This window comes from Drosophila rhopaloa, unplaced genomic scaffold (assembly GCF_018152115.1).
Source record: "Drosophila rhopaloa isolate 14029-0021.01 unplaced genomic scaffold, ASM1815211v1 contig_3, whole genome shotgun sequence".
Classification (NCBI taxonomy): domain Eukaryota; kingdom Metazoa; phylum Arthropoda; class Insecta; order Diptera; family Drosophilidae; genus Drosophila; species Drosophila rhopaloa.
The window spans coordinates 3717353-3732862 of record NW_025335123.1 but is presented as its reverse complement, the minus strand read 5'-3'; the positions used below and the strand labels follow the sequence as shown (position 1 = coordinate 3732862).

The following is a 15510-nucleotide window of genomic DNA, read 5'->3' as shown; positions in this document are numbered from 1 at the left end:
TCATATCCTATCACTTGCCCCACCACTGATTAATTCTTCCAAAAATCGTATCATTTAAATAATACATTTTATTCATTTTTATGGGTTTTTCAAATTTTGATTAAACAACTTTATCATCAATTTATAATTGCACTCAAGTAAAAACCAACTATATAATTCCTGAAATGATGCAACATTCAACACAAGATCAGCAATTTGGCAAGGGGCACAAGAACTCACCCTGCAAGTTGGCCAACTGCTCGGTGGTCATAACAATAGGCCCCACATTCCCAGTGTTGCTTGGAGCAATCAAATTGGGATCGGCAACGGGCCCCATGTAGCACTTGCGCATCATTAGATACTGCATCCAGACATTCAGTCCCTCCTCGGGGGTTCCCATAGAGCATAGATCCTCGCCGCCGATGTTTCGAACATTGAGGTCTATATGTCCCTCGTTGACGAACAGCTGGCGTGTTAAGTGGAAGTAGCTGTTTGTGATATAGATGTTGTTCGACTGGGCGGATGATTGTTTCTGAAATAAATTTATAAGTAAGTGCTTTCTTTATTATATCTAAATATATTCAATATTATGTATTACTTATTATATCTCGATGTTCGAGATATCTCATAATAAATTTTATATTGAAATGATTGCAAGAGTTTATTAATACTTTTAAAATGTGTTTCAAAGTCCAATGTTTAATTGAGGTATCTATATGTAAATTTTTCTACTGACTAGATAGAAAGGAACAATGGATTTGCTATAAAGACCTGTTCCTGATGCACGGATCGCATAAAGTTCTCGCCAATCAGTTGGATGTTGCAGTCGCGCAGGTCCACAATCATGCGCTCCAGGCTGAGGTTCTTCTCGGTGAGCAGCCGCACCTCTCCGTCCAGCTGGCTCTTGAAGTCCTCGTGGTGCTGAAGGGTCTGCTCCCACTCGCCGTTGATGGAGCGGACATCGCCGCGGTGCTTGTGGGCCACCAAACGTTGGCCCAAATACCACTCCGAGAACTGCGTCAGCTTGGACAGCGCGTAAATAAGGGCGAATGTCCACAGGAAGTTCACGTAAACATCGAAGGAGCTGCAAGTCCCGTCATCGCCCTTCTCGTATTCAAATGGTTTCACTTCCGGGGAACCATCCCACAGAAATCCAGCTAGAGTATTGTTATCCATTATTGAAATACGTGTGAGTTTGTTTTTGTAAGAGTGATGGCAGAATCACAATGAAATTTGAACGGGGCGAAGTCGGTGCCAAACACTATTCTCACCGCCTGCTCGATTGGAAAACTTACTATTGCTTTGGGCCTGTTTGCCGATCTGGCCCACGAGGTTCAGGCACAGCCACGTAAAAAGGGAGAGACATGTGGCTATGGCTCCATCAACCATCTGGTCTGCCATTATCTCGTCCATTGTGGCCCACTTAATCGTACAAATAATACTTCCTAATTTTGAAACAAAGCTCAAGGAGCTCTTTATTTCCCTCTGAGAGTTGTTGGATGTTTGACAAACTCATCAAAGATAAATCTTTATGAAAGAGGATTCTCGTTTTCGTTCTCTCAAACTACAATCATTTAAATGTATTCCACTTTGAAATCGAATGTCTGTAAAAAAAGTTATGGGCTTTTTTGACACTTTTTCTGGAAACCCATTTTTCGAAAATTTAGAAGAGGGTTACCTCATTGAAAATGATGAAAAATCGACCCAAAAAAAAAACTAATGTAGAAACACAGGTTTTTTAGAGAATTAAACTACAATCATTTCTGTAAGAAATGTTATAAGCTTAGAAGTACAGTTTTTAGACACTTTTCTGCAAAGCAATTTTTCAAAAATTTTTAAAGGGGTTTTATCATTGAAAATGACGAAAAATCGACCCAAAAATGAAAATTAAGGTGAGAACACTGATTTTTAGAGAATCTAACCACAATCATTTTGAGAAAAGTTATGAGCTTAGAAGTGCAGTTTTTTTGCACTTTTCTGCAAACCCATTTTTCGACAAAAAATAAAAATGATGAAAAATCGAAAAAAAACAAGAAAGGAAAGCTAACTTCGGGCGGAGCCGAAGTTGATATACCCTTGCAGAATACTCTGTAAATTATATTCTCCAAAATTATTCATATGATGCATTCTTAATACTCATAAAAAATCCCAACTTCCTAACTTTAAAAACACCAAAGTTATGGCATTTCCAATCGTTCAGTTATATGGCAGCTATAGGATATAGTCGGCCGATCCTTATGAAGTTTGGTAGGTCGGATTGATTGGCCAAAAATAAAACCCATAGAAAATCCGAACTTCCTAACTTAACAAACACCAAAGTTATGGCATTTCCAATAGTTCAGTTATATGGCAGCTATAGGATATAGTCGGCCGATCCCGGCCGTTCCGACATATATACTGCGTGCAAAGGAAAGAAGGGTGTGTGCAAAGTTTGAACTCGATAGCTTTAAAACTGAGAGACTAGTTTGCGTAGAAACAGACAGACGGACAGACGGACAGACGGACAGACGGACAGACGGACAGACGGACATGGCTATATCAACTCAGGAGGTGATCCTGATCAAGAATATATATACTTTATAGGGTCGGAGATGTCTCCTTCACTGCGTTGCACACTTTTGACGAAAATTATAATACCCTCTGCAAGGGTATAAAAAGTAGAAACACAGATTTTTAGAGAATTAAACCACAATCATTTTGAGGTATGCCACTTTGAAATCGGATGTCTGTTAGAAAAGTTATGAGCTTAGAAGTGCCATTTTTTGGCACTTTTTTGCAAACCCATTTTTCGACAAACCCATTTCCTCATTAAAAATAATAAAAAATCGAACCAAAAAAAAAATAAAGTAAAAACACAGATTTAGAGCATTAACCCACAATCATTAAGATGTATGCCATTTTGAAATAGGCTGTCTGTAAGAAAAGTTATGGGCTTCGAAGTGCAGGTTTTTGGATACATTTCGGCTTATAACAATAGATTTAATGATGAGTCAATATCAACTTGCTAATGCATTGCTGGTGGGTGTATTTCGGGAGAGCACTCGTCATGCCAGCCAAATGCGATCAGGTGTGTCGAATTTGGGAGATCGCGGCGATACGCATCTCCTACGCCACCCCAGCCGGCAATAATGGTGAGATTGGGTTGGCACTTGGTTGGATTATGCCTGTGCCTGCTAGGAGCAGCACCTGGCTGCATGGCGATGGCCCGCATCAAATCACGAAGCCAATGGAGCAGCGTTTCCGACGTTCGGCCCCTGCACTACAACCTCAGTCTGCTGACCGAGGTGGACGAAGTGAGTCTGGGCGGAACCTTCCTCGGCGAGGTGACCATCCGGGTGCGCGTGTGGCGCGAAACCCGCACCATCGTCCTCAGCACCAATGGCCTGCAAGTGGGCCCCAAGGTGGTGCTAATCCGCAAGAACACCGGCGGCCGGGTGGCGGTGCGCAAGATCTCGCAGATGGCCCGCCACCAGCGACTCGGCATCACCTTCAAGAGCCTGCTCTGGCTGGGCGAGGAGTACAGTCTGCACCTGGAGTTCAGTGGCCAGCTGTCCCGCACCGGCGGCTACTTCCTCGGCGGCTACGTCGACGCCAGCCGCCACCTGCAGTGGGTGGCGGTCAGCCAGCTGGCGCCCAACCTGGCCAACACCGTCTTCCCCTGCTTCGAGGACCCCGCCCTCCTCAGCCCCTTCGTCCTCAATCTGGCCCATCCAAGGAACACCAATGCCGTGAGCAATATGCGAGTGCAGAGGACATCCGAGTGAGTGCACAGAAAGAAAATAAGCATATGAAGATCAGTTTTTATACCCTTGCAGAGGGTATTAAAATTTTGGTCAAAAGTGTGCAACGCAGTGAAGGAGACATTTCCGACCCTATAAAGTATATATATTCTTGATCAGCATCACCAGGAGAGTCGATCTAGCCATGTCCGTCTGTCCGTCCGTCTGTCCGTCTGTCTGTCCGTATGTCCGTTTTTACGCAAACTAGCCCCTCAGTTTTAAAGCTAACTGCTTGAAACTTTCCCAGAATGTGTGTTTCTATTGCAGGTATTATATAAGTCGGAACGAGCCGGATCGGGCGACTATATCATATAGCTCCCATAAGAACAATCGGTAAAAAAAAATTCCAAAAAATTATAACTTTGTTGTTTTTCTTTGGGACTTTTTCTTTGGTACTGTTTAAATATTATGGAATTACGGGTTTTATTAAATTAAAATCGGACAACAATATCATATAGCTGCCATAGAAATGATTGCAAAATGCAGCGATTTGTAATAACTGCAAGGGTATATAAACTTCGGCTTGCCGAAGTTTGCTGCTTTTCTTGTTTATTCTGATTTTTCGTATCCATTTGGATTAGTAATTAATTATGTATCGGTTTATATCGATTTGCAAAGTGCTTTACCCATTTTCTTAAATTTAATTGAAAAAGCAAAATAGTTTTACAACTCAAAAAGCTTTCTTTGTCATTTAGGAATCAAAGCTGTCCTCGCAACTACTTAAAAAAGATTGAGTAACCAAATGATTACGATTATCAAATCAAAATAGATCTATGTTAGATAGGACATATAAAATGCATATAACTATATTTTTTGTATTTGATTCATTATTCAGTTTAGAAATTAACATAATATTCAGATTATAACCACCGGCCGTACATTTTGTTATTAAAATGTTTACCAACAAGTGTTTTGTTTCCCCCAGAGAAGGTTTTCCATTTAAACTTTCTCAATTTATTTTGCAGCCATGAGAGGGATAACTACATGTGGACTAGCTTCTACCAGACCCCGCCGATTTCCGTCCAGAAGCTGGCCTTCTCCATCAATCGCTTCACGGGCAAGACATCGCCGAGATTGGATGACTGTCCCGAGCTGGTGACCTGGTTGCGACCGAGGATTGCGGATCAGGGGGCCTACGCCATCGGCATCACGCCCCACATCATAGTATACTTTGTGGGCCTCTTTGGAAAGCCGTATCCCTCGGCCAAGATTGACCAGCTGGTTCTGCCGGACACCGCTTATGAGGTAGGTTTTTTGCTAGGTATTCCACGGCATTGGCACTTAGGTAACTTCCTCTGTTTTATTCACTTGTAAATATTAAACCAAGAGCCACGAGCACGTGGGTTTGGTGAGTTACCCGGAGGCGGATTTTCTGTATAGTGAGAAGGGCTCGACGGCGATGGCCAAGCAGCATGTGGCCAGTCACGTGGCCAAGGAGTTCGCCCACCACTGGTTCTCCGATCTGGAAACTCCCTCCCTGTACTGGCTGCACTACGGCCTGTCCGACTATCTGGCCGGCTTCGCCGTGGACAAGGTGGAGCCCACCTGGCGACTCCACGAGCTGGCCATGCTGCGGCAGGCGTTCGTCGTCCTGGACAACGACTCCAAGGGCAGTGCCCAGGCCGTGAGCCTCGCCGACGACACCCAGACCTACCACAAGTCAGCCCTGCTGTTCCGCATGCTGCACTCCCTCATCGGCACCCAGGTTGGTCACTCCAAGTCATACTAATTGTACGATTACGAATATTTTGTGATTGTGACTTAATGGTTTCAGACGTGGTGAAATTAATCTGTGTTCGAAATTGTCTGACTATAGTACTTTGGGAAAATTGGAAAAAAAAATTAATTCAGGTGGGAGAGCCAATCGATTGGAAATTTCATAACGATTGAAACCGAAACTCGAGGGTTTTTTTTTCAGAAAAATAAAAGTTCTTTAAGAGTTTTTATACCCTTGCAGAGGGTATTATAATTGCAGTCAAAAGTTTGCAACGCAGTGAAGGAGACATTTCCGACCCTATAAAGTATATATATTCTTGATCAGCATCACCAGGAGAGTCGATTTAGCCATGTCCGTCTGTCCGTCTGTCCGTCCGTCTGTCCGTCCGTTTCTACGCAAACTAGTCCCTCAGTTTTAGAGCTATCTGCTTGAAACTTTCCCAAAAGTTGTCTTTCTATTGCAGGTAGTATATAAGTCGGAACGAGCCGGATCGGGCGACTATATCATATAGCTGCCATATAACTGAACGATCGGAAAAGCCATAACGTTGGTGTTTTTAAAGTTAGGAAGTTGGGATTTTCAATGAGTTTTATTTTTGGCCAATTAATCCTACCTACCGAATTTCATAAGGATCTGACGACTATATCCTATAGCCGCCATATAACTGATTGGTCGGAAATGCCATAACTTTGGTGTTTTTAAAGTTAGGAAGCTGGGACTTTTTATGAGTATTAAGAAAACATCATATGAATAATTTTTAAGAATGCAAGGGTATATCAACTTCGGCTCCGTCCGAAGCTTTCCTTTCTTGTTCGTTCTAAATTATCCAAAATACGACGCACAGCCAAAAGAATTAATGTTTTATGCAGCTGAAAAAGTAAACTATCAATCCCGGTTGATTTGGTAAAATTAATTTTTTTTTAGAGATTTTTGCATTTTTTATAAGGGAATGCGAAAATTGGCCCAAAATAAAATTCTAATTCTAACGAACTCAACGAGGTATGATATTCCAATATATGACCATTATTTCCAAGGGTTTTAATCGAATTACCAAAAAATCTAGCTGATTTTTTCGGATTTTGGACATCTTAAAGTTTTAAGTAAAAAACACATTTTTTAGGGTTTTTTGTTGTAGCTTTGCCAAAATAAGACGCACAGCTTAAAGAATGACTGTTGTGAGCAGCTGAGAACCTATACAATCAATTCCAGGTTGATTTGGTAAAATTTATTTTTTGACCGATTTAAAATTTTTTTACAAGGGTTTTTATTCAAGGGTTTTCATCAAAGAACCGATTTTTTTTCGGATTTTGGCCATCAAAAACACATTTTAAGGGTGTTTTGTTGTATATTTGCCAAAATAAGACTTCCAAAATAATGACAGTTTTGTGCAGCGGAGGACTACATTATCGATTTTATAAAATTTTTTTTTAGCTGAAAATATCAATGGATTGGAAATTTTGACAGATTTTGGCATTTTGTATAAGTAACTCCTTATTATATTATATATCATGCATTTTTGGGAATATTGGACAAAAATTGAATTTTTTCAGTTGATGATGCCAATCGTTTTTGTTTTTTTCTAAGACATTTCCCAATAGAAATTATTAAGCTAAGACACCCAACATCAATCCAGGTTTTCGTGAACGCCATTCGATTGTACTTGCAACGCAGCAAGAGGGGTGCCACCAACCAGACGATCCTGTGGAAGGCGTTCCAAGAGGAGTCGGACCGCCAGATGAGCCTGCGTCAGGACGTCCAGGTGAGCCGGCTGATGGACTCGTGGACGCTGCAGCCGGGCTATCCGCTGGTTAGGGTGGAGCGCGACTACGCCTCGCAGCGGGTGATGGTGACCCAGGAGCGGTTCCTACGCAACCCGAGCGGTCGCAGTGGCAGGGGAAGCCGCGGGCGGCGAGTCGCCGCCACTGCTGGTGGGTGCCGCTGGCCTTCACCTCGGCGGCCCGGGACAGCTGGGAGTCTGCGCTGCCCAGCGAGTGGCTGACCTGCCAGGCGCACCAGCCCCCCCGCCCCCTCATCCTCACCGAGGTGGCGCTTCCCGAGGAGTGGGTGATCTTCAACTTCCGGGTGACCACGCCCTGCCGCGTCACCTACGACGATCGCAATTGGCGCCTGATCGGACGGGCGCTGGCCTTCCAGAATGTGAGCAGTATTGACCGCTTCACCCGGGCCCAGCTGATCAGTGACGTCCTCAGTTTGGCCGGCGCCGGGGTCGTGACCTATGACCTCGCCCTGTCCTTCCTGCGAAACCTGCATCGGGAGGACGAGTTCGTCGTGTGGCAAGCGGCGGCCAGGAATTTGAGGTGGCTCCAACGCACCCTGCACAACACTCCGATATTTTCCGTTTTCAAGGTAAGTTGATGGAAGGAAAGTCTTTTTTTTTTTTTTTTTTTTCTTTTATTATTTATTTATTATTTGATTAGCGCACTGCTACTCAATTGGCAACTTAATCTAATCAGTCTTTAATATAATCGGTTTCATTGGGTCTTCTTTGTTGCTTAAGACTAATAATTTAACCTAGACATTTTAGGGAGAAATATTGCTGTTGTTGTTATTGATGATGTTTAGGTCAAAACCCGGTCAGGTAGGTCTTGAGGGTGGTGTCGCTTTAGTCTTCTTTTGACTCTTGTTCGAGGGTCAGCGTTATTAATGGCAGCAGTTCCAAGTTTCCTGGCTAGGCTGTTGGGGTGCTCATTTAACCTTTCCATGTACTTCCGAGCAAGTTCCTGCAGCTTGTCTCCAAGTTTGGGCACATTGAGATCACGTTCGATGTCACTGGTTCGCATAAACCACGGAGCTCCAGAGATCCTTCGAAGTGTTTTCGCTTGCAGAACCCGGATTTTGTTGAGGTTGGTTTTTGCAGCGATGCCATAAACCTGGAGTCCATAGAAAAGAGTTGGCGCTAATATGGATTTATAAATTTGGACCTTACAGCCAAGTGCGAGCTTGTTGCGTGGTGCGAGAAGCCAAGCCATCCGAGAAACTTTGGTCCTGTAAGAGTGTTGGATACAAGTAATGTGCCTGCCAAATGTTAGTTTTTTGTCCAAAGTGACACCAAGGTACTTGTATGCAGGAAGGGCTCTGATTGGACTTCCGTTGAGGCTGACTCCAGGGCAGCTACTTCGACAATTGGTGAACGTTACATTGGCACATTTGTCTGCGTTTACTCGAATGTTCCAGTTCATGGCCCATTGGTGAAATGCGTCCAGATATTGTTGCAATGCAAATGTGGCAGCCAATATACTTTTGCTTTTTGTCAGGACAGCAGTGTCATCGGCGTAGGTCGCAATTAGCACGTTTTGTTCAGCAACTTCAGTGATTGGAGATTGTGTAGGCATATCTGAAGCATAAATACTGTAGAGAGTAGGGCCGAGGACGCTACCTTGGGGAACTCCGGCAGAGATCGGTTTGGTTGACGACTTGTGCCCATCAGCAGATACGTGGAAAGTGCGTTCTTCCAGGAAGCTTTTCACGAGCTGGAACAGCTGTGGCGTAAAAAGACTTTTGGCTTTGTACAGGAGCCCAGGGTGCCACACTCTGTCAAAGGCCTGCTGGATGTCAAGGAAGGCAGCAACTGCATACTCCTGCTTCTCTAGGGCTTCTAAAGCAAAATTGACAACTCTGTGCAATTGCTCAGGAGTTCCATGTTGAAGACGAAAGCCGAACTGAAATTCCGGGATCGCACTGGTGACATTCTCGTAAGTGAGCAGCCTATTTAGGATCAGCCTTTCCATGATTTTTCCCAGGCCTGGTAGAAGACTAATGGGCCTGTATGAGTCCACGTCAGTCGGCGATTTACCTGGTTTTGGGATCATGATTATACTCGCCGATTTCCAAACTTTCGGGAAGTATCCAAGAGTTAGTATGCTGTTGAATAATGACACCAGGAATTGCAAGGCTTGATCCGGTAAAAGTCGAATCGTTCTGTTGTCGAGCAGGTCTTCACCGGGAGTTTTCTTCGGTGAAAGTTTAGCTACAAGGTCTTTAACCTCTGTCAGTGTGACAGGGCTAGCAGGCAGGCTCATTTGAAATGGAGATTCTAGAAACTCATCAACTTGTCGACGTATGCTTTCAGGTGAATTGTCGTAAGGCTTGAAACGTTGCTCGAGGTTGTTAGCGAACGCTTCAGCTTTCTCTAGGCTCGTACGGCACCAGCCACCTGAGGGATTCTTAATTGCTGACTTTGGGGTGGGCTGAGCCTTGTACCGTTTTGTGATACGCCACAACGAGTAGTTGGAACTAGCGTCTGTGCCCAGATTCTCCAAAAAGCTGTCAATAGATTCTTGTTTTCTTCGGGCGAGCGCCTTGCTTAGACAGTTAGCAAGCCGTTTATGTATCTGATGCATTCGAGCGTCTCCCGTTCTTGCATATTCTCTTCTTACTCTTCGCTTTAGGTTGAGAAGTGCCGCAATTCTGTGTGGTAGCTGGAGATGTCTAGAGGTCTCTGTATTTTGGCGATTCCCAGGTGCAGCTATCTCAGCAGCCTGGTTTATCATGCGCATGAAAAGGCTGATGGCATTGTCAATGTCAGACGGTTCCTGGGCTTCTATGTTAACCTCGCTCAGCTGCTCTAGGTAGGCTTTGAATGCATTTGTATTAGCACCTCTGGGAAGGAGTTGCGTGCGCTGTGGTTTTTTCACTGTGTGAGTTTCGTTGTGAATGGCAATCAGCTTGGTAGAAATCCACGTGTAGCTCCTAAATTATATTTTGTGTTTTTTAAACATCTTCTTGGCTCGTGGGCTTTTCTTGCACACGAAGTTTATCTGCAGTCACTGCTGAGCGGTGACGGTATTTTACCGCGATTCTTATAACAATAAGCAAGTTTTAAGCTGTTTTGTGCTTTGCCCCTCGCCCTGCGCGTCTGCGCGAGCGAGAGGTTGTCATCGACCTGTCTCTCAGACTTACATCGTCCGATATAATGGAGAATTTACCTGCTCAATTGCGCCCCAGTAATGGATGTGATAAGTTTGAGGAGATGAGGAAAGTAGCTGATGCAGACCCTGAAGAAATACGCTGCCAGCTCCGCGCTAAGCGTACAGATGTAACTGCTTTACTCGCAGGTATGCCAACACAAACAACGACCTCCTCGTTGGTGGCAATCAGCAGCAACGCCACTACAAGTGTAACCTGCACCATCTCCAACGTCCAGGCAAGCTTGGTCTGTACTCCAACATACACTGGGTCTGCAATCGTGGCACCTAGCATTTACCCAACTATGTCTGACAATAATTTAACAAAATGCATCTTTCAAGCAGACAATCGGAGTATTAATAGGAAACGCAAAGGAGTGACTAACTCCCCTTTACCTGTCCTGTCTCCTCCTCCGATTCGCAAAACTAAACGGCAGGCCACTGCGACTCCCAATGAGGCGGCCTCTACATCCGCTGCACCGACATTCGGAAACAATCGCTTTGCGATTCTGGCTGCTGAAGCGGAAAGTATGGAGCAAGACATATTGGATGACAATGATGAGTCTGATGCCCCCAATGGAGATAGACAGCCTACAAAATCTAACAAGATCCCTGCTATTTGTGTACCGAACGTAAGCGATCCGGTCTTATTGGAACAATCTCTTGACCTTAGCATTGGCTCCAAAAACTACAACATCCGCACTTCCAAATTTGGTGTATCCAGAATATATACAGCCAACTCAGACGCTTTTCGGCTAGCTGTAAAAACACTGACAACTCTTAAGTGTAAATTTTGGCACCATCAGTTAAAAGAAGACAAGGCCTACAGAGTAGTTCTGAAAGGACTCCATACAAACGTTCCGAAATCTCAAATAACACAGGGATTTACTGAATTCGGCTTTGAGGTACTTAACATATACTGCCCCAAAAGACTGATTGGAAGAACATCCAGGTGAACGAAGATGATAATGAAGCTACAGTAAATTATAAAACTAGGCAGAATATGTTTTATATCAACCTTAAGCAGGGTGCAAACGTCGCAGAGTCCCTAAAAATTACGCAACTCGGGAGATACAGAGTCACTGTCGAGCGTGCACCCCGTAGAAAAGAATTACTTCAATGTCAAAGATGCCAAATTTTTGGACATTCTAAAAACTATTGTGTTCAGGACCCTGTTTGTGGTAAATGTAGTGGTTCTCATGTTACTGGTTCCACACTCTGTGTAAGCGATACATGCTTGTGCGTAAACTGTGGCGGTAACCACGTCTCGACAGATAAAGATTGCCCGGTCAGATTAGAAAAAATAAAAAACAAAAGCCGAGGCCTAGACTCCCGGTAACAAATGATCCAGGACGCGTATCGCGTGGATTCATACCAGCTCAGGCATTAAGAACGAATATATCGTATGCTGATATAGCTCGACCCAAGGATATGCAAGCAAGGACTGGCTCAACCTCGCAGAGTGACGCAAGCTCTCCTTCAGACCCTAGGCTCACCCTTAAATTCACAGCGTTAGATAATGCCATCCGCGACATTAATAGCAAACTCGACACTCTGTTTAAGCTAATGCAGGAAAATGCAGAGTCCAACAAGGCTTTCAGAGAGCTGGTTCACGTTCTAATTGCGCGATTGCCGAAATGATTCAATCAGAATTAAATATCGGATTGTGGAACGCTCGTGGATTAGTCAGAGTATCTGAAGAGCTTCGAATATTCCTCAGCGATCATAACATAGATGTAATGCTTGCCACAGAAACTCACATGCGCGATGGTCAGCGCATCTACTTGCCAGGCTATCTTATATACCATGCTTATCACCCTAGTGGCAACAGCAAAGGTGGCTCTGCAGTCATTATAAAGGATTCCCTAAGCCATAATCCCTTGCCCGCCGCCTCTAGCAATGACAGGCAGATAGCGAGCATTCAATTACAGACTGCAGACGGAAATGTAACATTAGCAGCTATATATCTACCTCCAGCAGAAAGATGGATCCAATCAGAATTTGAGTCCTTGCTGGCCGGACTTGGAAGCAAATTTATTGCTGGCGGTGACTATAATGCCAAACATGCATGGTGGGGAAACTCAAGAGCCTGTAGAAGGGGTAAACAGTTGCAAGATGTCATTGCAAATGGGCATTACCAAGTACTTGCCACAGGTGAACCCACTTTTTACTCATACAACCCCCTGATAACACCGACAGCGCTTGATTTTTTCATAATCAACGGATACGCTATAAACAGGCTAGAAGTAAAAACACTCCATGAACTCTCCTCGGACCACACTCCAATCCTGGCCAGAAGGAAAGTCTATCCGCCTAAATGCGAATTTTCACACCTCAAAGTGTCTAAAATTACAGATTTCTCAATACCACGTTAAGTTAAGGCTAAATTACTGTTTAGGATTTCTTAATTTCATATTAAAGTTCATTTAACTAAAAGCTCTCAGGTAAAGGCAAAGTTCTGGTTTAAAATTTGTAGGTCGACAAAACGAAAATGACGTAAAAAAAAAAAAAATTTCGTCTACTTTCATCATATTGAAAAGAGATTTTGTGTTGCAAAAATATTTGCCTTCATGTTGATTTTATCTGACAGATTACTAGCTATAACCTTAACATCCCATGACCTTAAATCAAACTAATTTTAATGACAATGATCCGCTCAGTATGAGTTAAAACCACATTATCTTACAAAAGCTTTTTGGGAATTCTACACGAAAGTCCTTTTACGTCAAGAGCATTTTTTGGAGATTGCGAAATAAGCCTGCAGAAATATGTGATGTAGGTGGAGCTAATCGACGATTTAAGCACACTTAAGTAAATTAGGAGCCAAGAATAGCTAAGCTGAATTTTGAATTTTACCTTGCAGAGCTTTATGAGGGGCATACTGCAGACCAAGTTCAATGAGCTGTTCATCCCAAGTACTCGATCTGGAAAGAGCTATCCCTTGTACCTGAGGGGTCTCATCCTGCAGCTCGCATGCCAAACGGAAATGAAATCCTGTGCAAATCTGGCCCTCAAGGAGTTCAGTGGCCTGACCCTGACGACCAATAACATTCCGGTAGATCAGCGCGAGACCATCTATTGCACCGCCATCCGACTGGGAACCGAGGCGGATTGGACACTGCTGAGGCGACTGTACAAGCGGTCGAATGTGTCCGAGGAGCGGGGCATCATCCTCAGTGCCCTCGCATGTAGCCGCGAAAGCTGGGCACTGGACAAAATGCTCACCTTGGCCTTCGGCAGTAGCTATTTGCCCAAGGACGATGTTTTGCTGATCTTCAGCGCGGTGGCACAGAACCCCTTGGGCTACATCTTGGCCAAGAGATACCTGGTGGACAACATTCAGACAATCATTAAATTGTAGGCAGTAACTCGGGTACATCAGCTCCGAGCTTGAGTTCTTAACCTGGTGGTAAACGATGCATCTGCAGCATCGCAGCTTTTTATATGTATAAGACAAGAATTATGCACGTGATGCAGCTGATGCATCGTTTACAACCAACTTTGATCAGCCATTAATGCACCTTCCACTGTTGCAGGTATGGAAACAGCACCGATGAGATAGCACAGCTCATTACGGTGTTGATAGAGGAGGTTAGCACGGAGAAAGAGCTCGACTTTCTACAATCGTTTATGAAAAAAGAACTGAGGTATCTGCCTGGCATTGAGGCCACCTCGCGACGTATCCTGGAACTGGGTCTTGACAACCTAGCCTGGCACAAGAACCAATACCTACACATGGTTTCTGCCGTTTGCAACATAACCGGATCCATAGAGCCCCATTGCATATATTAGGATAAGAAACTAGAATAGCCTCCATTTCGTCAAATAATTCGATGATTTCAAAGTGGATAGAAAGCCAGACAAATAGCTTACCAAAATCTAGAAAAGTAAATCTTGATAGACATTAAATGTAAAAAGCTAAAAAAAATGTAAATCTGTTTATTTTAATATTTAAGCTAAATATTGAATAATAAATATACTATAAATTGCCTCATAGCAATCTTAATATATTTTTATTTGTTTTAATAATTGTTTGAATTAAAAACAGGGTTACCGTGGAAAAAGGTTTGCCAAAAAATGCAATGGTCACACCGGAACAAAAAGTCTTTTCCTTTTTTATTGGGTTTCCCCCTTTGCATCGTCTATGAAATAATAAAATAATCTATAGTCTTGAGCCAAAGAAAAAGAAATTAAAAGAAAAAGCTAAACATCGGTGCCTACAACTTTACTTTGTCTATTGAATAATACCAATTTTTTCAAAAATAACTTTTTGATTTCAAATCATTAGCGAGTGGCGAGTTAAGCCAACGAGTTCAAAATGTGACACAATACGCAGGTCTATAATTTAATAATCTCTCTGCAAAATCTCTCTCTAAAGGAGCAACAGTAGCACACCTGTAACCGCGAAACGATTGTCATTTGTTTAAATCAAACCTTTTACCAACAACATTTGTCAAACTATTGTAGGTAAACGAAAACTTTTTAAACTTTATATTTGTATGGTTTTGGTTGTCTTTTTTTTTTGCAAATTTGTTATAAAAAATTCCCTATTTATTATTGTTATGGTTCTAAGAGTGCCGTAAGAACAAGGGCAACTTGTTTTATAACAACCCAATTTATTAAAAATCCAGAGGTATTACTTTAAAACAAGAGAAAATAAAAACTATTTTTACAATTTTTTCTTTAAACCTTTAATCGTGTTTTTCTTTTTTTTTTGGTTTGGTGTCATTGGTGTCTTCTTAGATCTGAATGAACTTTCAAATAGTGATTTTACTGTACTCGCTCTGCAATAGCCCTGGTAATGTTGACTTTGCACTGCAGCCCTGCCTCTGACACCAGTGACGTCACAGCGCACATTTTGTTTCTTCATCTATTTCTCACAGACACACACATACAAAGACAACGAAGGAGGACATGGACACGAGGAATTTCAACCCCCAGCGGGAAGAATAACAACAAGCTAGCACGAAAAAAATCGCTGCATACGTTCAGGCAGTGTTCGTTTTTTTTGTTGGGGCCGGAGGGTTGAAGAGGGCGAAATGGGGGGCGCTGAGCAGCGAGAAGGGACCAGAGCAGGCGCAGAGAGAGTGGAAGAGAGTACAAGAGAGAA

At 43.2% G+C, this 15510-nt stretch overlaps 2 protein-coding genes across 3 annotated transcripts; one reads left to right on the top strand and one right to left on the bottom strand.

Annotated features, from left to right (window-relative positions):
- Nucleotides 1–48: 48 nt before the first annotated feature.
- LOC108045169 lies at nucleotides 49–1432 on the bottom strand. 2 transcript variants are annotated; one of them, XM_017124395.2, is made up of 4 exons: nucleotides 1275–1431; nucleotides 751–1136; nucleotides 220–511; nucleotides 49–159 (listed from the first exon to the last, which is right to left on the bottom strand). In XM_017124395.2, exons 1-4 carry the CDS (start codon nucleotides 1390–1392, stop codon nucleotides 149–151), a joined length of 807 nt encoding a protein of 268 aa, XP_016979884.2. In that variant the 5' UTR covers nucleotides 1393–1431; the 3' UTR covers nucleotides 49–148. The 2 variants fall into 2 exon arrangements, with proteins under 2 accessions (XP_016979884.2, XP_016979883.2); XM_017124394.2 differs by lacking the exon at nucleotides 49–159 and having other exon boundaries at nucleotides 184–511; nucleotides 1275–1432.
- Nucleotides 1433–3128: 1696 nt separating this feature from the next.
- Nucleotides 3129–14404, top strand: LOC108045166 (aminopeptidase N). Its single transcript, XM_044461252.1, is given in 7 exon segments — nucleotides 3129–3739; nucleotides 4724–5003; nucleotides 5086–5463; nucleotides 7109–7366; nucleotides 7369–7842; nucleotides 13264–13757; nucleotides 13937–14404. Coding segments are annotated over 7 exon segments (2706 nt in total). The 5' UTR covers nucleotides 3129–3173; the 3' UTR covers nucleotides 14193–14404.
- Nucleotides 14405–15510: the final 1106 nt, after the last annotated feature.